Raw genomic sequence first — 27,363 nt, 5'->3', positions numbered from 1 at the left:
TACGGATACTTTAAAACAGTGTTTCTATATGCGACATCGCTTCACTGTACAAACATAATAAAGCTTAAAAGCGATGCATAAACCTCTGTGTAGAAAGTGAAGCGCTTTGGATAGACACGAAAAACTTTTGATTGCGTTTTTTGTACCTTTGTATCTGCGAGGAGGGAACATGTGCTGAAAAACATAAAATTAAACTACACTTCTGTGTGGAAATATTTGTTCCACAGCTTAATTTGAGTCTGGTGTAGATGGAACCTCAAATAGCTTCGTTTTTGATTGTCGTAGTACAAATTAGAAATGACACAAATATTAGATAGAATTGTTCTTTAATGATTGTTACCACGGGAATTAAAAAAAAACAATAAACTCGATTATTTAACCAATGAATCGTTATTTTTAGATTTGTACTTAAAGAATGCAAGGTTTAACATAAAATTAAATTTTACTCACGAAAATCTCACGAATTTTTTTCAAATCATGTCAAACATTGACTATACCGATAAAAATATATATTAAACTAGTCGTCACCCGCGACTCTGTCCGCGCGGATTTAAAAAAAAAACTTATTTAGTAGCCTATGTGTTCTTCCAGATTATGTTCTACATCTATGCCCTGAGATCCATTCTCCCTGAAATTTGGCAGCGGTGCTAGAGATACCTACAAACAAACATCCATCCAAACACTCGCATTCATAATACTAGTAAGATATGTTCTGTTTAATATTACCTTTTACGTCGTAAATTATCTTGTTCATGGAACAAGACAAGGATAATATTGTAATTACGCGTTTAACAAAGTGATTAAATTGTACAAAACGGGGCGAGTACCTTAATTACTCCCTCAAGTGTGTCGTCGGCATATTATTAACGTAGGTTGAACCAAAGAGGATGTTTTCAAATACCGTAAAAACTGGCAATTTTTTTTAATTAAAAAAATAAAATATGAAAGCAAAGCTTTGATAATTACTCCTTGGTAATAACTCATTAACTCATCAATCTAGGACATTGCTTGAACTGAAAATAAAATAGTGTAATGAAATATTTTGCAGACTTTAGCCAGTCTAGTGAGCTAAGCGGAACTAGCTGAGACCAACAATAACTTAATTAAACACTTCCATCGGGGGCTTGCTTTAAACTCAGTTTTACTTTTAGCAGCGTAATTATTTTTACAATAAAATACAAAGTGGCATAATATTATTTTAAATTTTACAACAGTCGCTTAGCACTGATATCCCAAAACTTACCCTAAGGTATTCTCTTAGTGATCTCTTCTAAATTTTTCTGGGTAAAAATCAAACATTTTTTATATTACGACGCTGCGATCGATTTTTCTTGTTTGTAAAGTGTGTTTAGGTTTAAAACCTAATCAATAATAAAACTAAATTAAGTTTATCGAAAAGTAAATTTGGTTACTTTACGTAGCCTACTATAGTTCTGTCAGGAAATATACAAAACTTTTTTAAATTAGGCACAGAAAATGTCATAAAAACAGAGTTACCGCAGGTCCAAGTATACCTCCTACGAAAAATTAAACATGCTGTATAATGTCATTTCACTGTCATCTTTACTATCTTACTAATATTATAAATGAGATTGTTTAGATGGTTGGATGGAAGTTTGTTTGAAGGTATCTCCGGAACGGCTCAGCGGATCTTGATGAAATTTGACACAGATATAGAACATAGTATGTTAGAGCACATAGGCTACGTATTACTTTTTTTAATTCCGTGCGGAGTCGCGGGAGACAGCTAGGTTGCCATAAAACCATAAAAGTCATAAATATTGTTTTGAATTTCTAGTCCAAAACAATTCCATAGGCTTCTTTTTAACAAAACTAATTAATTATCATAAGATCCGTCCAAATGGATCCATTTAATTAATATTTTATTCAAAAATATTACTTAGATATTCATTTTATTCTCATTTTATTTTTATTTTATTTTATGTTCACTTTGATTTCCTTACCGAGAATTATTTGGCACGAAATATGTATGTACTTTAAATCATTTAACTGGATCCGTTCTCATTGTTTTTTCTTGCCTTTACCTTTTCTAAAATATTTACTTATAAATATTTTAATAAAATGTTTATGTAAATAGTTTCAATTTAAAATAGCTTGAGCTAATTTCATATATAAAAGAAATTTATAAAAATTTCGCGTAACTTATAAAATATACCCATAGATAAAAAGGCATAAGGAAAAAAGTTTTCGAGCCGTAGATCTTATCTGAAATGGGCAACGGACTAAAAATGTCTTGAAGATTTATTCAAATACTCCAAGACTTAAGTTATGATCATGCTTTATGTTATGATGAATGACTTCACAGAATTCGAGGGAATTTTATTTACTTTTAATTTTAATATACTCGTAGTAGTTATTGGAGACAATTTCTTAAATTTAAATTGTGACTAGCTGTCGCCCGCGACTCCGTCCCCGCGGAAATTAAAAACATAATAAGTAGCCTATGTGTTCTTTCAGACTATGATCTACATCTATGCTAAATTTCATCGAGATCCGTTGAGCCGTTCTCGAGATACCTTCAAACAAACATCCATCCATTCATCCATCCATCCAAACATTCGCCTTTATAATATTAGTATCATGTGTGAATATATAATTTATCAAAAGGTCAGGTTTATTTATTCTAAGATTTAATCCATTTTTTCATCTTTAGTAAAATAATCGGAATACAACAATTTCATGAAATGATTGGCTATATCATTATATATTTTATTTCAATTGACCACTTCATTAAGTGGTCAATTCCAAAATGTAGCTACGGCATTTATATCAATTCACTAAATACACTCGTCAGACTAGTGAAAACGAGGTCTAAGTCATCAGCCGCAATCAAGAGCACTCCAGGCGGGTGCGAATTAAATCCAGACAGATTTCCACTAAAGCGGCTAGAACATTCATTAGAACGGGAAGACAGTGTGCCGTAGTTATGGCGATATACTCTTCCACTGCCTAAAGGCTTAGCCAATGAATCGTTATGAAAGATGTAGAGACGTAATATAAAATATGAGAGATTTTTCTAAATGAACTTATGCACACACTTAACCCATTTGCGTTTCAAGCTTTTTATGTTGAAGCTACGCTCATTCATTGCATACTAATTAATGAACAAATTAGGGTAAAATTATTCAAAATTAAATATTTTTTATGACAATGTACAGTTCAAGTGGCCGGGATATTTTTCTCGCCTATGGAGGTTTCTCGCTTATCCAGATTCGATTGTATACCTTGGGTTTCGATTACAATGACACATTTTATTATACATATGTAGTCTCATAGACATGCCATAAAATAATTTCGACTTATTATTCGCGTTCGCTCCTCATGACTTTATACTTTTCCCTAGTGTATAGTGATTTGTTTTAATCAGTGATGTGTCCAAAAAATTACGTTGCGTGCCATTAGTTCGCCAACCCTGTTCGAGCTGAATTCAAAATTTTGAAATCTTCCCAATATAATAAATACGAACGTTTACACGGATGGCAGGATGGATAAATGTTTGTTAGAAGGTATCTCTGAGACGGCTCAACGGATCTTGATTAAATTTGGCACAGATGTAGAACATAGCTTGCGAGAACACATAGGCAACTTACTTTTTTATTTTTGCATAGACGGAGTCATGGGCGACAGCCAGAGAATCATTTCAAAAGCATATTTCGTAAAAATGAAAAACAAAACTGATATTTCCTTTTACTTTTAAATTGAATTAAGTCAAAGTCAGGGGCATTAATTGTATAGATATATTTTTGAATACTTTTTAATTAAAAGTTAGAGTACTTCTGAGTTTTCATTCATCATATTGCGAATATAAATACAGTCTAAGAAAATTTACGAGAACATTTCGCGTATATAAACTCTCAAATATTACTCAAGTGGATAATTTTGCATATTTCTAATTAATTTTATTGAAAATGAAAGGAATTATTCGTGTATTTCGTTTATGAGAATTTTGTATAATATTTATAACTGTGTAAGCATTCTTATTTAAGGTTATGTTGAAGTAATCTTACTAATATTATAAATGCGAATGTTTAGATGGATGGATGTTTGTTTGAAGATATCTCCGAAACGGCTCAACGGATTTTGATGAAATTTGGCACAGATATAGAACATCGTCTGGAAGAACACATAGATATTATTTAGCTTGTTTAGCATTATAAACTAGAACCTTAGAATTCAACAGATAAAAGGATGGTTTTGTGGAAACGTATGGTAGAGTGAAATTGCTTGTTGGATCGGTTGGTCATAATGATCGCTAACCTCAACTAAATGGCGACAAACGAAGAAGTCGTTGTATATTGTTTGCGAAGCTATTTTGATAAAAGTTCAAAATCTGTTGTGTTAGTAGAGCTGGGAAAGTAATCCGTCCTTTGTCCGCATTCCAACGACCACTTTGACCCGAACTTTTCTTATCTAAACTATTCGCTGGACACGTCCTTTCAGAAAACTTTTTTGATATAGGTACGTAAAGTGCCGTCGATTACTTCATAAGAATATTGAAAGAATAATCTCCTATTTGTCAAATCACATTACTTTTGTAAACAAATTTGTCATAACCATTTAGATTTAGTTATACAGCCTTTTTATAGCTTGTTTATGATTTATTTTATATTTAATAAGAATTCAGTAAGCGCACACTAAGTATTACAATGTAAAATGCTCCGTAAAATTAAATGTATTCCTCGATGCGACACTACCGCCACAGCTATTCCCTGCGGCGGAAACTCATTCCGCTTATCGGACAACTTCATAACATTAATCTAAATGTAGTTTAAAATTTTGGGGGCTAGTAAATTTAATGAGTTTTAAAATCTCCTAGACGAAAAAAATAGCAGAAAACATATTCCACCAAATTTCTTCATGTTTTTTTATATTCTCTCTCCGCTTCGTTAACAATAATAGATAACATCTAAAGCCAAATCTTTGATTAAGTTTTTATTGTGTTTGTATATATTACTTTATTACTACGATACTTTGCTACAACCCAGCTTGTATTACAAATCCGAAATGACGTCAAACGTGTAAAAGTCACAGTGTAAGTAGAAAGAATTATTAAAATGTGACGAAGTACTTTTACTTATATTTGGTTATATTAATAAGAACTTATTTCTGTTTACATAAAAGATTATAATATTCTGTTTATGTAATAGTTTCAGTATATAAATAGATAGCACTAGAAGATTAGTTCAGGGCGTAACAGGCGGGCGTTATTCAAGTCGTTAACCGGGCAAATGCATTGTGTAGAGCGTGTCGAGTCGGTGGAGAAACGCGTCGGACAGTGTTGGTGCCCAAGTAAATTACATTTATCTATGTGAACACAGTTTTGGCAAAGGCTCGGCTTCTCTAGTTAGCATAATTAGATAATTACTACAAACGGAGTTGACACTACAATGTTGGATCTGTTTTACTATTTAAACTGAATACCTAGTTCTTATTGTCTTTTATCTTTACTACTTACTTTACTTTAATCTTTACTTTAAAAATGTTTCTGATGTTATTTGAAATTGAAATTATGTTGGTGTTTCTTACTAGACTTTACTTTTTTCATACCTGAAGTTTAAATAGCGAGGTAGAGTGAGTGCTACTCGATTTGTATTCCCCCCTGGAGTGTCGTTGTTTTTTATGATTTTGGAAGTCTTAGTCCCTTTTAAATCGTACAATGATATATAACATGCTAACTGCCATACTCAGGACTGTTTAATGGTTACTTAAAGCGTATTTTAAAGTAGATCTGTCATACAAAATTACAACTCTAAGGAACGAGCACCATTTTTACTAAATAATATAACTAACTTATAAATGTTTTCGTCATCATCAGCTCACTGTACGTCCCTTAGTGGGATCGTAGCCTACTATAAGTTAGAGGTGACTAGACCATAGTCAACTTAGTAAACATATTCAACTTTTACTAGATTGTATGTATTAACTACTTGATTTACTACTACTAGTGGACTATTAAGGCGATCACACGCAGTAGTTAATCGTGCTGAGCGTGGTTAAATCTGTGAAACGGTTGGAGCTGGCGACGCGCCACGGCTCCTCAATAACGCCCCCCACTTTAAACTTATTGAGCTATAAAAATACGCCGTCAATTCTTATTCAATTGCGATTTCTTTAAATCTTTCTTCTCATATTCATGCCACTTTATCCCTGTGTGAATGTGCTTAACCAATCTGGTCAATTTTATCTGTCATATGATGTTAATTGGACAAAATGAATCTACGGGATTTTATTAAAAAAACATAGCATAGCTTCCTAATTAGTGTCGGCTTAAAAATTAAGATCTTCTACGAAATAAAAGTAGTATGAATATTGAACAAAAATATATATATACATTGGTGATTTATTAAGATCATTTAGAATTAAATAGCAAAAAAAAAAAATAGAAACATAAATTCGCGCGAGAAGGTTTGCTATCGCCAGTACAACTTTGGGTCCTTCAAAAAGCGCGTACCTTTTCCACAAAGGTCAGCAACGCATCTGCAGTTCCTGTAATCTTGCGGATGTCCATGGACATTTATTTTAGATTCATCTCTCATTTTAATATGAATAGTTTCTTCAACAAAATAAACGTTAAGTTGGCATTAATGAATGAAATAGTTATAAAGAACAAATTAAATAACTCAAGTAATTTTATTTACAAGAGTTGGTGCTCATTATCGCGGAATCGTAGCTTCATAGTATTTAACCTGACAAGTGGCTCATTAAAATTGAATTAATATTAAATTAATAAAAAAGATTGAAAAAAATCTAAGTGGCATGACATTTAGACAGTAAGTTAAGTAAAGGTTAGTAATTTTTGCTACGCTTTATTTTACACTCAACTTCTAGTAGTAAAGATTTGTATATTACTAGCTGTCGCCCACGACTTTGTCCGCGCGGCATTAAAAAAAAGTTTTAAAGTAGCCTATGTGTTCTTCCAGACTATGTTCTACAACCGTACCAAATTTCATCAAGATCCGTTGAGCCGTTCTGTAGATACCTTCAAACAAACATCCATTCATCCATTCATCGATCCATCCATCCGTCCATCCATCCATCTATCTAAACATTCGCATTTATAATATCAGTAAGATTAACTATCAATTTTAATTAAACAATTAAAATTCAAAATATTTTTTTTTTCTCCACAAAAGCCATGTATACCTATAGTATTTGACGTTACCGTGTTTACTTAATTTCCTCGTTGGTTTGAAACGAGGTATACGCAATTACACATCTGTGCTCTGTCATGTATAATTGAGAGAGGTTATAATGTGAGAAATTGTCGGGTTAACGTGCCCAGTGAAACACTTTGAATGAATAAACCAACATGTTGTTTTATTTCAGTTTTAAACATTTGAGTTGAGAGAAAATTAAAGAAAATTCGAAAATTCTAATCGTGCAATTCCATTACTGTAATACTCATACAAGAATAAGCGGGATAAAAATATGTTTAATAAAATATTTTTGTAGTGGAAACCAACGGTAATTGAAATTCTAACAATTCAAAAATCATCGAGTTTATTGAGACTTAATTCGTTGTTATCAGTTGTCTGTTCAACTGTCTGTGAAAATCAAAGTGGTTTTCGAAAACGCGTTTCGACGTTTCAATGCTGGAGGACGCGCTGAGCGCTTGTCTTATCTTATTAGACCGACACAGAAGGGATTTCGAACCTGCCTAATGCTGTTTTAGAAATTAATTTATCTTTGTTTTACTTTACATAGTATTAGGACGAGAAGGATGAGCAATATTTTTATCTGTTCTCACTATTTTGTGGGACCAAAGCAAACCAAGTTTGTGGGACTACAATTGTGATTGACTGTAGTCCCACAAACTTGATTAGCCGGCGATAGCGGCGCTGTTATCACGGTCAGATCTATCGGAAAAGACGCTTACGCGTAGAATATGATACGCAAATCAATATATGACAATGCCAACTCTCAGTATTCTAATAATCACTATAAAAGTGAGACTTTATACAGTCTCATTTATAAAGTGATAAAAGTGAGACATTAGTCACACTTTTAGAGTATCGCAGATACGTCTGTCGCACTATATTCAATTTAATATTCATTGCGAGAAGATTTAAAATTCGTAAGCGTAGATAAAAAGAAAAGCTTTAGCTCCCACAGCACGTCGCCTGTCTGAATGTGACCGGACAGCGGACCGCAAATTGAATTTATTTGATTTTAAATCTTATCCGTTTTGGCAAGATGAACGGAAGCATTGAACGAAGAATTGTTAAGCGTTTTAGATTCAACATTTAAAAAAAATATAAGAGTACATGTATTTATCATGAGTTTCATTGTCGTAACATATATCCAGTATATATTATTGTTCAGCATTGTTAAAGATTTACAAGTCTTATTTTTTAATTCTTCTTTTACAGGTCTTAATTTTGAAATAATTCTGTTTCCTTAAAAATAAGACCTTAATAATTGAAAAAATGACCTCAAGTCAGATTTTCTTTAAATAATAAAGTCAGGATAAAGATCATAACCTCAAAGTAATGGTGGCAATAAACTTGTAACAGGAAAGCTTTATGTAAATTGAGCGGACCCTGGCTTTTAAGTTTTATGACATAATCCTTCCACCTCGGCTTCATAGCATCTTCAATAACGGGACAATAATTTATAACTTCAATGTATATAAATCGAGTCTATTAAAGCATGAATAATATACAGCCAAGTAGACCTACACCTAGTCCTAGATGTGGGGGCTTTGTTACTCTACGTTTCTCTAAAATAACTTTCCTTGTAATGTTTCTAGGACGGCTATTTTATAGTGTGAAATTGTGACTACTTTTATTACCTTGATCGTTTTAAAGCGTAATTTTGAATAATTTAACTATTATGTTATATTTAATTTTACAACATTCCTCCCAAGTAGGGTTGGCGAGAGGCAGGCGGCCAGTCGTAAAAAATTAAGCCAATACTTTAAGGTTTATAAAACCTTGTGTGCCGATCCCACGTCAATGGAATGAAGCGAGGGAGATGATGATTGCTTTAGAGGTGAAATAGCAAACCATACTATGCATTGATACTTTTATAAAATAGTGAAAAATAAATATACCTAATCAAGTATAACTTTTCTAATACGTAGTATTTTTTAAGTCAATTTAAGATCATTAGTAGGTATGTATAATATAATTAATAATGATACTGAATAGATTTAATCACGGATATAAAATCAGAAATTATTTTGATGGACTCAGTAACGAGTCCGTTAACGATATTTAATTTCATTCTCAGAAATATTAAATTAATACATTTGTAGCAATGATTACACAGAAATGTAATTGGCACAAAAGTTTATTAATAATCAAAGTTATTAATTAAGCTTTTCAAATTAATTATTTAAAATTCGATGAGTAATGTCTGTTGACAACTGTAATAATAATAAAAAATACGAGTAAGTACTATATCAACAATAAGTAACTGTGTACAATAACAACTGTGAATTTGTAAAGGTGATTTCATTAGTCAATATGAACAGTGTCTTGGCAATAGTTCAATATCTCGTTTACATAATAAAGCAGTAATTTTACATAAATACTATATACAGTCATCGGCATCCAAAGTGTATTATGTAACTATTATTCTTGTAGTTTTACTCCAGAACGTCTCAACGGATCTTAATGAGGTTTGGCATGGTTGTAGAACATAGTCTGGAAGAATACATAGGCTACTTCTAGAGATTTTTAATGACGTGCGGACAGAGTCGCGGGCGACAGCTGGTCGTTTATAAATTGGGAGCTAAAAATGTTATTACAGCTTAATGCAATTCGCAAATAGTAAAAATCTTACTTGGCAGTAGGGAAACATACAGGAATTACGAGTGGAACGTATCTCGAGCGATTTGTCAGACTTATGTTCGTAGGGTGTGCTCAGGTGTTACTTCATTGGCCTCATATTTTATCAAAAGATATTATAATGACATACAATTTGGGAAACTAATTCTATCTATGCATATATGTACTCACAGTGTACATATACATATGTAGGTTTATATTTCAGAACGAAAAATAAGTTGGCCGAAAGTTCATTAAATTAAAAATAAAATATAAGATAAAAATAGTATAAAAGGGGTTTTGACAAAACAAAAGGAATGTCAAATTATTATGATTGTTGTAATGTTATAAATAGAAGATTATGAAGACGGAACGACGATGTAAAATATAAAGAATTAGTGAATAATTAATAAGAAGTTTTACGATGACGATATTTTTTTAAATTTTTTTTTATAAGAGAAGGGGGCAAACGAGCAGCGGGAACACCAAGGTGTTCATCGACGCCCATGGACATCTGCAATACCAGAGGGATCGCAAATGCGTTGCCGGCCTTTAAGAAGGTGATACGCTCGCTTCTTGAAGGACCCTAAGTCGTAGCGGTTTGGAAATACCGCCGAATACTGATACTGGCTGAGGCAACCAGGGGTAATACGAGCCACCCCCTACAAATATATTTGATATTTATATGTTTAACTTAAAAAGTGTACAACTATTATGTTTGCCTTATGTAATCATGGATTCTATTCAAAACATGATAAGTTATAGTGGAGTTTTATCATAAGAAATATAATATCTTTTTTATTTTTCTTGGCATAGTATTGCATGCCAAGTTCTCCAAGTTTAACTTACCTTTTCTAAAAAAATAGAGAAATAGTAACGTTACTTTTAAACATGTTTTAATTTTAATTGCTTTTTTAAATGTAATACATTTAACTGGGTAAAGAGCGTACAGGCGCTTTGAGTTGAATCCAACGAAAAGAATATTTAAACATGAAAAGAAAATTTAAAAAATGCAGTTAAAAATATTTAGCACTCATCAAAAAACTTTGAAATGTACCTGTCTTTAAAAAAAACTGAAGCAGGGTATTTTTTACTCGTTTTAGGACGGATCGTCGCGTCGATAAAAAATTCGAGATTTTTTAGATTTAACTATAATTTGGGATAAAAATGTGAATGTTTTATTAAAATTTACTATAAAATTTACTGAATGTCTCAAGTTAATAAAATATTTAAAAACATATAACAAATGTTGGTTTACGCGTTTATCAAAAATAAAACCCAACCGCCAGATCCTAAGTACTTTAGTGGAAGCGAGTAAATCCTCCTTTTGCGGGAGCATTTTCACGTCATGAATGTTTTCTTATTATTTTGTTTACTGCAAAAATTGAATAAAAATATCATTTTCAATAAGTTTTTAGAGGTATTTTTTAAAAGTACGAAGACTGGTACACATAAACGTAACATAGTGCTTTTTCTTTTTTTACAACACGTCCTGTGTTTGTGTTCGGGCAATGGTATCCAAAGGTATAAGTGTATTCGCAGATGTTTCGTACACATATTTGCAATATTTTACTGTGTTACTTCTTACTAATATTATGAATGCGATAGATTGGATAGATAAAAGTAACTACGGCCGATCAGATCTGGACAAAAATTTTTATTACAAATATATTACAAACTGGAATGACAAAGGTTATCTTTAATCCAGGGAAAATTTAGGCTTTTTGTGTAATAAATTACTTTTGCTTTTCAAAATTAGTCTGTAGCAAAACAAATAGGTACTTTTTAATTCCACGCAGACGTAGTTGCAGACAGCAGCTAGTTTTATCTATATATAGTTAGCCGTAAGTTAAAAAAATCACAATGTATGCTGTGACTAATTAGTGGAATATTCTCACCATTTCTCTAGCATTATAATATAGTGTTCAAGCACGCAGGTGTTTATAAATTTTGTGCATTATCTCCGTCGAGGAGTTTGAGGGATAATGTTGTAATTACGCCCGAAAGAGGAGGTGATTAAATTTTACCGAGTAAGCTAAGAGCCTTTATTACCTTGAAAAGTAAGTCACAATACGCTGCATTATTAACATTTCATTAAGCGTGACACTTAATAAAGATATTATGTTTTGTGCGTAAAATGTAACGTTTTTTTTTTCATGCATATATTTCGATATATATTAGTATATACAAAAAGCTGCCTAACTATAATCCAATTCAATTAAAATATGAAATTATTACAGACATGTCTAAACAATTTTATTTTTATAACTCTGTAATTACAGATATATTAAAAACAGACATGACACTGAAACTTTCCAAAATAAATTTATAGACAATAAATTACAAGATTGGACATAACAATTACATATGTAAACTAGCTGTCGCCCGCAACTCCGTCCGCGCAGTTAAAAAAAAAATGGGGGGGGGGGGTTATGAAAAAAAGATTTTGGCCGATTCTCATACCTACTGAATATGCTCACAAAATTTCATGAGAATCGGTCAAGCCGTTTCGGAGGAGTACGGTGACGAAAACTGTGACGCGAGAATTTTATATATTAGATAGAATTTCTCGTTTCCATTGAATTCGACTAAACATTATTTAGTTGTTTTGTATTCCATCCCTATATAATACAAGGGTATATATGGTAGGAATAAATGCTTGGCAGCAATTGTTATCCTTCACCGTAGAAAAAGAGATGACAACTTATTATTCATTTAACTAATGAATTATCAAAATCATCGACTTTTAACAGTGGTAGATCCCGCAACAACAATATTTGTTGGGTGCCCGAATAGACTGGGTCGACCGATGAAATATCACGACCACATAGAAGACAGGCGTGAATTGGAAGTAATTCCGTGTTTCGTCTGATGAGTGTGGTGCCGGAGGCCTAATTTTAGTCCACGTTCCCTTCCCCCCCCCTTTTTTATAATGAAAAGGATGAGAAGGGGAAGTGGATTTAACGGAAAAGGGTTTGTATGCGTCCCCTTCTCAATCGATTAAAGGTCGGTACACATGTGCAATTGCGGATGTCTATGGACAGCGGTCGCTTTGCTATTTAGGCGGACTCAGGTGATCGCTTGCTCGTTTGTCACCTTATGATATAAAAAAGTCAACTTGCTTTCCTCCTTATGGAGGGTCGGCACAGTATGTACTACTCTTTTATACAATTCTATCAGACGTCATATATGTATTCAGTCCCTTCTTACGCATATCTTGTTGAAAATAATCTATCCATGCTTTCTTTGGTCTCCCTATGGAGCCAACCAAATTCAATTTCATTAAATTGAATCAAAGAAATATATTAACATGAAAAAAGGAAATATCGGAGAGCCAGACATATTATATTAGCAATGCAAAAACAACTTGAATTAATAACTTCGCACCCGACGAATAACAAAGAGCCAAAACAGAGGTCTCATTGAAACGCTTTCTAGAATTAACATTATTTTTTAAGAGTACTTTAATAAAGGCAAAGTTAAAATAGAAGAGGTGATTTGGACGTCGAAAATTATAGTCATCCATTCCAATGTCGTGTCGATAATATCAATGTCAATGTCGTGTCCCATATTCTGTGAGTTTGTCGTGTTCTGAACTGTCATATTCTGTATTTAAACATACTGTGATCCTTTAATTCTCTTCGAAGATTTCATATAATGTAAATAACTATAAACAACATGGTGTTGCGGATGTTCATGGGTGTCGTTGATCACATCGGTGTTCCCGCCGCTTGTTTGCCTCCTTCTCATATATAACACTAACACACAAAAAAAACTCTTATGAGACTGTAATGACTATAGATTCTTTCTTTGTGACAGTGTGACAGGGCTATATTTTTTCACCGAAGTTGGAATTAATTTGAACCTTTTTGGAATATTCACAATTTTTTTTAAATATTATTTTTTCATAATGGAATAGAAACTAAATCATCACCAGAATCGAATAATTAAAGAAAATAAAACGTTATTAATGTGATTGAATTGTATTAAACTAACAGATAGTAAACAATAGCAACAGCAATCGTTTTAACTGATTGGAGACATTCTTTTGTTATTATTAAAAAAATATACGAGTATATTCGTAATATAATATAGTAGTTTTTTCTTTCCGTGTCTGTGAGAATAAATAAAAAAGTGGGCGCGTCGTAAACGCTGTAAAATTATACGTCTTTATCTAAACAAATACATATTATACATAATATTCTTTAATTCTTACAAAACTTTGGTAAACCGTTTTTTTTTTATATCATAAGGTGGCAAACGAGCAAACGGCCACCTTGATTCGCCGAAATAGCGAGGCGACCGTTGCCCATAGACATCCGCAAATGCAGATGCGTTGCCTACCTTTAATCAACAGAGAAGGGGACGCACAGAAAGAGGATATTTCTGCTTCTTATGCGTCCCCTCTTCCGACAAATCCCCTTCCCCTTCCTATCCTTTCCTAATAGGAAAAGGGTGGGAAGGGAAATATGACTAAAATTAGGCCTCCGGTACCACACTCATCAGACGAAACGCGGAATTGCTTCCACTTCACGCCTGTCTTCTGTGTGGTTGTGGTATTTCACTGGTCGAACCGGCCAATTCGTGCACCCAACAAATATTGTTGTTGCAGGATCTACCACTTTTAACCGTTACCGTGTCAATAACACGAAACCAGCATGCAACCCAAAAAAAAATTCGTTTGTGTTTAGTTTGTGTGTAGTCGTATATATGTGTGTAGTAGGAATAAAAAGTTTAATTTAAAAACTAAAATATTTGTTCCATATTTTTAGAATCTTAGGACACAGCTTTTTTAGACGTTAGAATGTCTTTCTAAAGTTTAATAAAAATCTATCCAGTGGTTTAGGAAAGCATAAGGAAAAACCAACATTTTTACATTATAATTAAAACATAATGCTTTTGGAAAATAATTTCAATAAGTACATAATGTTGTATTTTATTAAATTAATTCTGTGACAAAATACGAATTCCCTGAAGTAGCTAATCGTATTCAATTAAACACATTTTATTCGAAGCTTTGTCGTTCCATCATTTTAATTATGTTTTGATTTACATACATATTACGAGTACGAGTACTGTTTTGTTTAATTAAATAGGAGAAATTGTTATTAATTAATCTAGAAAAGAATAAATATAACTCAAAATTATTACATTTCAATCGTCTATCGTATCTATTAGTATAATGTACTTTTAATAAAACAAGCTGTCGCCCGCGACTCTATCCGCGCGGCATTAAAAAAAACTATAAGTAGCATATGTGTTCTTCCAGACTATATTCTATAACCATGCCAAATTTTATCAAGATCCGTTGAGCTGTTCTGGAGATACCTTCAAACAGACATCCATCCAACATTCGCATTTATAATATAAGTAAGATAACGGTTGCAGTACTTGAATAAGTTAAAAAGCTGTGTAGGCTTTTGTTTTCATTGCAAAAACTTTTAATAAGCGGTTTTAACAGATACTAAAATTGTATACAGCTTTGTCCGTGGAAATTTTCGTTAAGTTTTAAAACGGCGCTGCGTTTGAATGTTGTTTCTGCGTTATTTTTTTAATTTCCCTTTTTTGTGTTAGTTGTTACATACGTAAGCTACACGTTTACGGATTTAAAACCTTTCATATTTTTAACTCTGCTTTTAATACGACACACACTAGATTACTCTAAATAATATTCCCGGTTTTTTAAATATATAAATATTCATGTTACTGGTCTACGCTTAACTTTTTCATTATTACGAACGTCTAGCAGTCTCCTACGACTTTGTCCGCGAGTTCTACCGAACGACACTAACATAAATAATGTTAGATTTCATTTTTCTATTTCTTTTTTATATTATAACCGGCCACGTGATTCGCCGAAGCTAAGCGACCACTGCCCATAGACATCTGCAGTTACAGATATGTTGCCTACCTTTAATCGACGCATGCACAGACAAAAGAGAATATTACACTTTTCTATAGATCACGTCACTGCCCCTTCCTATCCATTCTTTATAAGATAATGGTAGGAATGATAAGGGACCTATAATTACGCTTCCGGCAGTACACTCATCGGACGAAGCGCGGAATTGGTTCCACTTCACGCCTGTCTTCTACTTGGTCGTGGCATTGCACCGGGTGAGGCCCATTTGTGCAACAGATGTTATTGTTGCTGGCGTCTACCATTGTTTGTAACTTGTAACACTATTTTAAGACGTAAACTGAGATCAACCAAAAGATGTGATGTGATAATAGAATGAGTGCTTAAATAAATCAATAATTCGGAATTTGCGATATATTTAATAAGGAAAATCTGATTTGGTTTTCAGGCGATACACTCCGCTTCTGGAAATAAAAAAAAAACTCTTTAAATAATCATCTTATGTTATCATTAACAAGCCGAAAATTTTGCTCTACTATATCTTATAGTCAAAGATGGCCAACAAGTAAGTGGCCATGTAATGTCGCTTAAATAGCGAATGATAAATATAATTTAGCTTACCCGCTTTTTATTAATTTATCATTTCCAAAATTCAAAGTAGATCCATAACACATATCAAGTGTGAACTGCAAAAGCGACGCGCATTGGTAGCCGACCAAATTATCAAACATGAGTGAACTAGCAAAGACTTTCGAAGCTCGTTCATGACTGCAAATATCTGTGAGACAGCCAGGTTGATCGAAACCACCATTCGCGTAGAAATCAGTTCTACCGACGGCTTCGAGGATTCCAAAAAATCCAGCATTTGTATGAAGGGCCTCGACGTATATTGCGTCAGTTTCACTCAAGCGCTTGCTATTCAAACTCCATAAAGGACCAGCCGGATCTAGACCTAATAACAAGTGGTATAGAGTTTAAATTCAAATCCATAATTGAAGACAATAGTACAGTCAACTTTTGATAAAAGTCCAGCAAAGCTGCCATAGGAGCTGATGCATTAACAACAATTTAAGCCTCTTATTGTTCGTTCTATGCTTATAGTAATGTGGAACGATGTGGACTTGTGTATATAATTAACTGTGAGCGTTCTGGCTCCTAGACTAAAAGCCACACACACAAACACACACGCACACACACACACGCGAAATAACATTCAATTGTTTTACTATGATAACTCATGTGTCGGGATTTATTGTCATGACCTTTTGGTGTCTACATTTCTACATCAATTTAACAACGACAACCAAAAACATTGGAAAAAACCTCGATTACATTAAGTTTTTCAAATCTAATTGTTGATGTTGATCTTTAATTATCTACATGTATTTTAGACTTGTAGACCTCTTCAATACGTCCCTATCAGAATTCATATAAGAATTCAGTTCCTTGTTCATAATCCTGGTTCACACAATCCTTTGTATAGTTTCTGCGGCCTTTTTTCCCATCTATATACAATGACAAAAAATTCTTGTTTATGTGCCTATCATATATATTATATATATTATCCTCTTATGATTTTATACGTTTAAGAAATGAAGAAATGTAGTAATTTTAAATTTTGAAACAAAAATAAGGAATACATATTTGATTTTTTTATGTTCTTTTTAACGACTAATATCCTCTCGTGATAAGTAAAAATATTTCTAGAGTTGAATTGATTCTTAGAAGTCTTGATATTTCTCTGCAGAACGCTAACAATGAACGTGTATTTCTCTTTTGTTGAGTGTTCTCAGTTATAGGTACAATTACGTAGCTTTACTTTTTATAAGAGAGAGAGTGGCAAAGGATACGCCAACTAAGAAAAATAATGTTTTCTTAAGAAACTTTTTTTTTTTAGTAAAAATTTTAACATTAAATTTATCTCAAATACGAACTCCAGTAGTAGATATTGATTCTTAGGGTGAAGATTATTACATAACCTAAAATGTTAGCAATGGTTAACCATTACCATTGTTGTGAAAATGACCAAATTTCGGAATATTTTGCCTTAACCTTATATTTAAGAACAAATTAAAAAAAAAACAATGAAAACGCAAAATCCTTGTTAATAGTAACAATTTACCTGTTATTCGACCAACTTGTCCTCCTAGTTCTTTCCCAGCATTTCCGACAACATGGGCACCCAAACTATGTCCTACTAAATGTAGTGAACTTATGGAAACATTAGTGACAGAAGTCAAAAATGATAAGAATTTGCCCAAATATCTGCCAACTCTAGGAACGGCTTCTACCGAGGTTATGTAATCCTTGCCGGCGACTTTACCCCAGTCTAACACTATGACATTGTAGTCCCCTATCATTGTGAACGCTGAAAATAGTTTTAAACTGTATTATTTGAAATATATGTTACTATTTTTTTTTTCAATGTGGATTTTGACAAACGTAATACTTTAAAGTATTGTATAATTTGTCTCTGCTCTAAATTCTACTTATTAACCGACAAGGATATCTTACCCGGTGAGTATAAATCAAAACTAAACTATAACAGGTCACTAGCGCCACTTGTCAATTTTAAAAGAGTGTCACAAGATCCTTGGACCGTAACTCTCTTGTATTATTTTTCTTTTGTGGCAATTTCTGTGTCTATGTATTATATATGTTGTATAAATGTGTTAGTATTAACCGTGATAGCAGCGGTTTAGTCACCGGGTCAGATATCCTTGTTTAACTATACATTCATACATTGATCGAAAATTTCGCTTATAATTAAAAAAAAAAATTAAATATTAACCACCGCGTAATGCAATATTAATATTAGAGTCTCGATTTCCCGTCCAGCCGTGTACTATCACTACAGTTGGATTGCTTGTATTGAAGTTAGAATCTGTTATAGAGCTGATATCGTCCATTATTAACTCTTCGTATTGAGGATTTGCCCTGAAAAAATACATTTTAGTTCCAGTGAAAAATTAAATTTATCGGCAAATCTTCCAATTTACATGGATGGATAATGACTGATAACATACAAAGTAATTAAATTTTTCTACTAAATGCTTATGCTATAGGACTTTTTTGCATTTTTAATATCCCACTACTTAAGTTTGGTCGTTTCTAAAACATAAAGTTGGGTATCTCTTAATTGTTTTCATGATAATTACTAATTTATTATTTTACTTACCGAGTATACAAATAGTATTTATTGGTAAATTTTCCAATATTGAATAGCCATTTTGAATTAGGTTTAGCTGTACTGTTAAAAACGTGCACCGTGCCTTTCTCGTCCGGGAATTTTATTATTCCAAATTCATTGTTTGCTGTTCCGTTAAATAATTTCAAAAAGTCGAAATTTCCGAATGCTAAAAATAATTTATTATTCAACCAAGCGTTAGTACTGTATTCAATTTTATTGAAAACCGATTATTTTGAAATAAGAAATAAAAAAAAATAGTTTATAGTTTTTTTACTCTAAACGTTTTGTATATTTTTCAGTTAACATGAGATTAGTATATTGGTATGTTATGAGGATTTCCAAGTTGCATCTGTATTACAGACAGTACCGGTATTGGGTATTGTGCGATTAGGTGACCGCCCAGGGCACTGGACAGAAAGGAATACCACAGGTCTGTGAATTACACAGTCTCAGTTAACCTCGCCCAAGGCATGGAAAATAAGAGGGCGCAATAGAAATCTCGCCCACGTTACATACAGCAAAAACCATTATTGGATAGACACAATAAGAAGTAAAATTAATGCACGGTATGTAAATTTTATATGGAGATATGATGGAACAAAGCAGTATTGAGATAGAATGTAGATACAAGAGAAGAGTATCTGGATTGATTATTTAAAACAGGAAATGTGTAAGATAAAAGTGAATTCAGATATAATAGATAGATATTTCACAGACATATGCACATGATCAGAACGTACTGTTCTCTGTTGGCAATATGACCAGGGTATGAATATTAATTACTAGGATCTAATACCCGATGATGAATGTTTATAGTTTAATATAAAAATATACTAGAATACATATTTACAACGTTATAAATTATCTATTGAAAAGTATCCAATAACTATGGAAAGTGTATCGTAAAACGTAATGAATTCCTGGACGCTGCGCCGCACTGCCTTTATTCCCCGCGGCTTGTGGCGGCGGGAACTCATTCCGCTTATCGGACAACTTCATAACATTAATCTGAATGTAGTTGACAATTTTTGGTTGTTGCATAAGTTAACAATGTCTTTATTAGCATTCACAATTGCAGTGGCTGTAAACATTTTTTCTCTTTATTCTCGTCTAAATGTGGGGGAGTTCAGAAAGTACCGGTGCGTTCCTTTGGAGATCCCGGGACTCTCACCAGTTGCACTTAAGGGTGGCCACCGGGGGAGGTTTTTGTGAGTCAATTCTCACATAACTCTGCCTCCCCGAAAAAAAAAGTTGGGGAATAAGAAGCATTTGTTTTATAAAAGAAATTACAAAATAACTAATTAATAAAAAAATTGCGATTAGAATGACATCTAATGCTTCTATGGATTAAATTAGAATGGATTTAGGGCATCCACACACGGACTACTTGAAACAGCCAATACCAAGAGTTTTAAGCGGTCAGCGTACGGCCGGTAATATTTTTAAGCGTCGACTATAAACTAACCGTTAGGAACTATCGGTACTTGAAGCGGTCCGTGTATGGCAGCCCATGAAAAACATTATCCTCCAATCAGTATGTCAAAAAACACTAGAGTTTGTTTTAACGTTTCACAAAACAAGAAATTATGAAACAGTTTCAAGATCATATTTTATTTTGGCGGCACGTTGTTGTTACAATTTGTATGTGTTACTCACCCGCGCTGCACGTATGTAAACAGAGCAAATAAGTAATGAAATGTTTCATGACGGATGCTTGCATTTGTCCAGATTCGCAGGTGGCCCTCGCGGCGATTTGTCACAGCCGTACGTGCCACTGCTGTCGCCGGTACAAATTGCTCTTCACCCGTTTATATATCTTATTATCTATTTATATTGTTATTTTCATACTTATACCTTCAGTACATCAAAGATTATTTGTACACAAGCAGAATAAAAGTATGGACTAAAATCAATAATTAAATTATTCAAACTTTCGTGAGACATTATCATTAACTTATATAGGAACGGCTAAAAAACTCACGTATATATATCCGGTGTCGGCAACGACAAGTTTCGAGCCCATCGGGGGCCCTTCATCAGGGTGAGTGGGACTGGTATTATTTCGCGGACGCGGCCCGTCGTTCACGATGGGCTCGAAACTAATCGGTGCCGACACCGGATATATATACGTGAGTTTTTTAGCCGTTTATATGTAAGTTAAAATCAATAATAACACAAAAAGGTTACATTGTTAGGAAAACGCATCATATGACACTCTTCACTATTCATATCAGTTAAGCAGTTCGGGTTACTCAAGAGGTCAGAAGTAAACAGATGTAATTTAACATTCATACCTGCGAAAAACAATATCCTATTAGTCATAATTATGAAATAATTTCAACTGAAAATTCCATCATGTAAAACAGAAGGAAAAATTTCCACATTCAGAGTAGTTTAATTAAATAATTCTGAGTGTGCTGGTTAAGATATAGCATCATCATCATCATCATCATCATCATCATCAACAGCCTTTATCTGCCCATTGCTGGGCATAGGCCTTTCCCAATGCCTTCCACAGATATAGCATATAGTTAATATATTTTAAGTTAGAATGTAGTGTGCAGTTTAGATCACTCTTCACGCTGGAGGCCTAATTTAAGTCCACGTTCCTATCCTTTTCTAACAAGGATATGATAGGAAGAGAAATTGGAATTAGCGAAGGCGTCCCCTACGCACGGGGAATTATCCTCTAACTGTGCGTCCCCTCCTCCGTCGATTAAAAGTATGCAACGTATCTGCAATTGCGTATGTCTATAGGCAGCGGTCCCTTCGCTATTTGGGCGCATTCAGGTGGCCACGTGCACAATTGCCAACTTATAATATAATAAAGACATATAAGGGCAGAGGTCACTTCGCTATATCGGCAAATTCAATGGGCACTTGCTCTTTTGCCACCTTATGATATAAAATATCTTTAACATATTGATAGAAGAAGCTATTTTTATAAATCACCCTCTATTACTATGAGAATCTTTGCCTTATTGCGTGCATTATCTATATGTAATGACACTGTTGCGTTATTGAAATGAAAATCTCCGTATTAACTGTAAATAAGGTTTTCTTCCTTAACTCAAATACAATTACATTGTTGAAGTTATAATAGAAGCAATTGAATGGGAAAGGATCGCTTTGTTACTTGTGGTTATTTCCGGGTAAAATAATATTATTTTTATTAAACTAGGTATTTAAAATATTATCATATAAATTATATTAATTAATTAAAATCAAATCAAACGCAAGTTTTATTCTTTTTTTTTTCGGGACAAATACAGAACTCAAATATTTTGTACAAGGTATTTTAATATAAATAAGAAGTTATGAATAGAGCAAAATTAATAGCAATCTACTAATATTACTACGTTACTAAAATTATAAATGCGAATGTTTAGATGTATGTATGGATGTTTGTTTGAAGGTATCTCCGGAACGTCTTAACGGATCTTGATGAAATTTGGCACATATGTAGAACATATTATGGAAGAACATATAGGCTTATTAAGTTTTTTTATTCCGCCCGAACGGAGTCGCAGGTGAAAGCTAGTTTATAATAAAAATGATTACGTATTTATTTCAATAGAAATAAACAAATTGAGAAAAGATATAAATTGAGTTTGAATCATTGGAATATATTTGATATTTCGCTTTATTACTTATTTCTCAATTGCCAGAAATTCTTTCTTAGCAAAAAAAAACTACTTCGGATTTATTATTATAAATAGATCAAAAAATAGAAATATAATATAGTATATGCTCTTAAAACCTGACTTTATTCAACATATATAATTTAGTTCCTTATACAATACGTTATGGAACAATAGTTGTATAAATTCCATTACACAATGTAGCAGATATTATTTACACAGTAGCGTCTAGAGAGTTACTTAAATGAAACAAAACACGAACGTTGCCAATTGTCCCCTTTAATCACAACTTAAACGATATTAGCATCGGTTGCCACTGCCTAAAGACTCATATAAAAACATACAGCCATCCCTTTCTTATTCTTTAAAATAACCGAGATAGCAATATGTTTTTATTTGATTATTTTGTCAGTGGAAACCGAAGGTAAGAGGAAGGAACAACGAAACTGTGAAAACAAACTATTGTTTCCCCGTTACTATTGTGCCATCATAATGTGGAATTAGAAGATAGTATTCATGCTTATTTGTGTTAATCACGAGGGCTTGGTATTGAATTAATTTTGTTGATATGACGACCTCGAATCATCTATATGTATCTATATATATAAAAATGAATTGCTGTTCGTTAGTCTCACTAAAACTCGAGAACGGCTGAACGGATTTATCTTATCTTAGTCTCTTATCTTAGTCGGAAATGTTCGTGGAGGTCTAGGGAAGGTTTAAAAGGCGAGAAAAAATTCATACCACTATTAGGTTTTATTTTCCTGCGCGCGGACGGAGTCGCGGGCGACAGCTAGTATATAATATTTTTGGGTCCTACATATGAAAATGATATACGATATATCTAGGTACAATATGTACCTGAATAAAAAATGTTTTGTATTAATAAACCATTAATAAAAAATGAATACAATGAAGTTAATCTTTGAATATTAAGTTTTGTATGAACTTGGAAAAATTATTTTTTGTTTTAAAATCCGACTTGTATGCTAATATTTTTCGAGATGGGAGTATGTTTTATTTGTTAGATTGTATGTACGTTATCCGTATCCCATTGTGACCTGTAGCCTAAACGGTTGAAATAATTTTAAGGAGTGAGGTCATTTGATTGTTATACAAGTTTATTGTTTATATTATATATATATTTGTAGCTATTTTTTAAAAATGTAATAAAATTTTCCGTCCGTCCATGTTTCTGGATCAATTTTCAATTTTGTACGATGATATGAAATCGTTTATCAGACTTATAACGCCGGGGAAAAAGCCATTTATTTAAAAGTTTTCCAGATCTAACAGCAAGTCACGACTTTGCTTAATTTATTTTACATGGTTACGAAATATGAAATTATAATGAAACTTCCTATTTTTAATATAATCATTTTTTTAGAACAATCGTGTTACATAATACGTCTTTAATATCTTAAAACTTTAAATAATAACAGTTAGAAAAATCTTATATTTTTCATTATAAGGCTCTGGTTAAAAGATTGAACTTGTTAAAATAATATTGGTAAGCTTGAGGTAGTTTCAGAAACGTTTAAGGTAATTAAGTTATCGTGTTAACCTCGTAGGTAGTCTGAACTGTTGCCAAAATAATATCCACCTCACACGGGTACTCATAAAATACATACTATGAAAATATCTTACATTGGTAGCCATTTTAACACATTTTGACTTAGTTTCCATCGCTGAAACATCGGTATAAAAACATATTATTTTTTTTATAACTGCTATGTAACGTGTACCAGTTAAAAAGAAATAAATTCTATTTTCATCGTATACAGAGAACGAGCGATACTTTTAATTAAAGTTTAATTTTTGCCCCTTGTTCTAAAATATCAATTTTATTTTTTTACTTGGCTCTAATACTTATTTTTAAGTCAACAGTTTTGTTTAGTTGCTAATGTATAAGTAAATGATAACTAATTGTCCATTAATGTAGGTTTCCACTGTCGGTACTTAAACCAATTTTTCACCTGTACTTCACCAATTTTTCATCTTAGTTTTTTTTTTACAGAATGAAAGTCATTTCATTATGTATTTCTTTAAAAACTTTCAGAAAAGGATATCGCATCCATAAGTGTTATTTGAGCGAGGTCATTAAAAAATAGCTGGAATCATTTTACATAATCTTTCTACTAATACTGCCACTATTTAGATAGCAAAAACTTATATACGATTCCATTGCTCACTTCAAATATGTAACCAATTTGCTTTACTCAATATTTCCATCGAATTGCTACGTGACTATATTAAAGTTTCTAAATGGGCAATTAAATTAGCATCAAGTTGCTATTACGCAGTTGCTTGGAAGTCTCTAAAATATACTTAGTACTATTAGAAAAGTCATCTTATTCAGTGCCCATTGCATTTCGTATTAGAAATTAAAAAGAAAAATGTATATTACAAACTTTTTCACTAACGCACATGAATAAATTGGATAAGGTATTTTTAATTTGAGTGGAGTGGTAATCAAAAGGGACTGTTATGATGTAGTTTCGTGGTCATTTTTTTTAAATAAACAGACTTACTGCTAGAAAATTTATTTGTTAAAATACACACTGTGAAATGTTACAACCTGTTACAGACTACTAATCGACTGGTCGCTCTGCCTTACTATAACATCGGCGATAACGTACATACATAGAAGCGATGGGAGCTATCGCTGATGTTGGGGTTTGCACGTACATTTGATTGTTCATAACAGGACACATTCTTAGGGCGGCCAGTTTTAATTGGTCTGCGTTAGCAGTTGAAATTTGTCATACACGGACCGCAGTTTGTTGACGTCACTAAAAGCGCTGTAAATGAAATTAGACGACCGCTTGGAGCTATTAGAACCGACTCCTTTATAGTCCGTGTGTGATGACCTTAAGCTTTGATAATAATTGATATTATCATTGCAGCTTAATTACTGTTATGTAGTTGACAACCGTTACAAAGCATCTGTTATCGAGTACCTACGTCAATGTTATCTTATTAATAGGGCAGTGTTTGATAGAAGAATAATACTTTTCGATACACTGGTACTATCAGTTATGACGTGGCTTAGATTATTAAATACTTAATCGACATTCTTATATAGGTAATGTACTGCTACTATGTCTTGATGCAAAGAAAAAGTTTCGTTAGGAATGTAATTTTTTAATTCTAAGGTCACTAAACTTCTCTGGTGTTATTAGGACATTCCTATCAATGTTTCAAATTCCGATGGTGTAGGAACGTAGGGCAGAAACATAAAAATTCTGGTTTAAAAATCTTGAACTCAACTCTATTTGAGAATAAAACATTTTGATAGTAGAAAAAAGAATTTTAAGACCTTTACAAAGATGTGATTATGTTTTGAAAAAATTTAATACATGTATTTTCAAAGACTTTAATATACGTAGAAAATTTTCAACGTATTGTGTTGCACTTGAAAGGGATCTGATTCCAAGCTTAGAATATAATATCTTGCTAATATTATAAATATGAAAATTAGGAAAAGGGATTAAAGTCTGAAATAGCTTATATGTCAATTTTTTTTATTAATTTCTCGCGGACACACTTGCGGGTAACTCTAGTCATAAATGGATATGAAAATATATTAATGTCAAAAAGTATAATGTATACTGAAATTCGTGTAAAAGATTTTACTTTATTTATTTCCCCAGATCTTCAATTTATGTAAGTTTTTTTAATGTATTTTACATTAACGAGGAATATTTCTAAGCTTTTACGCATTTTTTTTTTAATTTATAAAAACGAACTAAACTGACGTCAATATTTTGTATAAATGAACTTACAACGGAACGGGAACTCAATATCAACTGTGGGCCAGCATTAATAGTTGTGACAATCGCCTTAGTATAGTCATTACTCAATTATATCAAAATTAGCATGTATTTTTTTGCGTACTTTATGCCCAATACTGCACAAATTTGAATACAAATTTTATATGGGCATGATGTCGATGGTGACAAATGTTTGTGCGGGCTTAACACTGTACTCTTAAAGTATCTGTCGATAGTGGTAAAGTTAAAACAACAAATTTGGTAAATGTGAGTATAATGACCAAATCTAAACACATTTTAATTTAAGGAACAATGTGTTATGTTTTGCTAATTGATTCATTAAAGTAACATTTACAAAATGTTTTAATGGCAACATTAACACGATAATTGTGTACACAAATTTAAACAATATTATTTTCTAAATTCCCATAATGACGTATAAAGCAAAAAAGTTTACAAGAACATTGTACGTGTCCCAGCAAACAGTTTAGATGAGAAAAGTTCGCGCCGAAGCGGACGGCAAAATACGGTGCGGGGACAAATTGCTTTACTAACACAACAGATTGCGAACTTTTGTTCGACGGAATGGCACAAAAACTGAGTTAAATCGTGCGTACCGTGTTATTGCAGATCCTAAATTATATTTCAATACTTCCTTGCCCAAAAAATCATTTTATAGCTAAAATCTACTATTGTCAAAGGTTCCATCTTTTGCAGAGATATGAGTAATGAAGTTTTAATGAGTGAAGTAGTAAACATTGTAAAAAAAAGTCGGGGCGTCAAGTCGTTATATATAAATCCTTTAAATTAAAACATGTTAAAGACTTTTGTTCCTTAAACGAAAAATGAAAACCGCAAAAGAGGACATAGTCGTAGACGTAGACGTAGCCGTAGACGTAACCGTAGACGTAGACGTAGACGTGGACGTGGACGTGGACGTAGACGTACACGAAGGTGTTTATAATATAAGAAATAATATTACAATATTGTAATTTTTAAATTAAAGTTATTAAAAATATTTATCATGTCAAATCAAAGCAGCTTGTGGTCTAATGATATAATTAATTACATTATCACAACTGTTATCTAAATTCTTGAAGATTATATA

The 27,363-nt window shown here is 32.6% G+C and overlaps 1 protein-coding gene across 1 annotated transcript; it reads right to left on the bottom strand.

Annotated features, from left to right (window-relative positions):
* Positions 1-16,268: 16,268 nt before the first annotated feature.
* On the bottom strand, positions 16,269-20,645 carry LOC106712508 (pancreatic triacylglycerol lipase). The gene is made up of 5 exons (XM_014505105.2): positions 20,498-20,645; positions 18,830-19,007; positions 18,443-18,588; positions 17,774-18,019; positions 16,269-16,603 (listed from the first exon to the last, which is right to left on the bottom strand). The coding sequence occupies exons 1-5, from the start codon at positions 20,559-20,561 to the stop codon at positions 16,269-16,271; spliced, it is 969 nt and encodes a 322-aa protein (XP_014360591.2). The 5' UTR covers positions 20,562-20,645.
* Between the last annotated feature and the right edge of the window lie 6,718 nt (positions 20,646-27,363).

The sequence above is a fragment of the Papilio machaon genome, chromosome 20 (assembly GCF_912999745.1).
Source record: "Papilio machaon chromosome 20, ilPapMach1.1, whole genome shotgun sequence".
NCBI lineage: Eukaryota > Metazoa > Arthropoda > Insecta > Lepidoptera > Papilionidae > Papilio > Papilio machaon.
The sequence above is the reverse complement of the archived record's forward strand: the minus strand, read 5'-3'. Positions and strand labels throughout refer to the sequence as shown.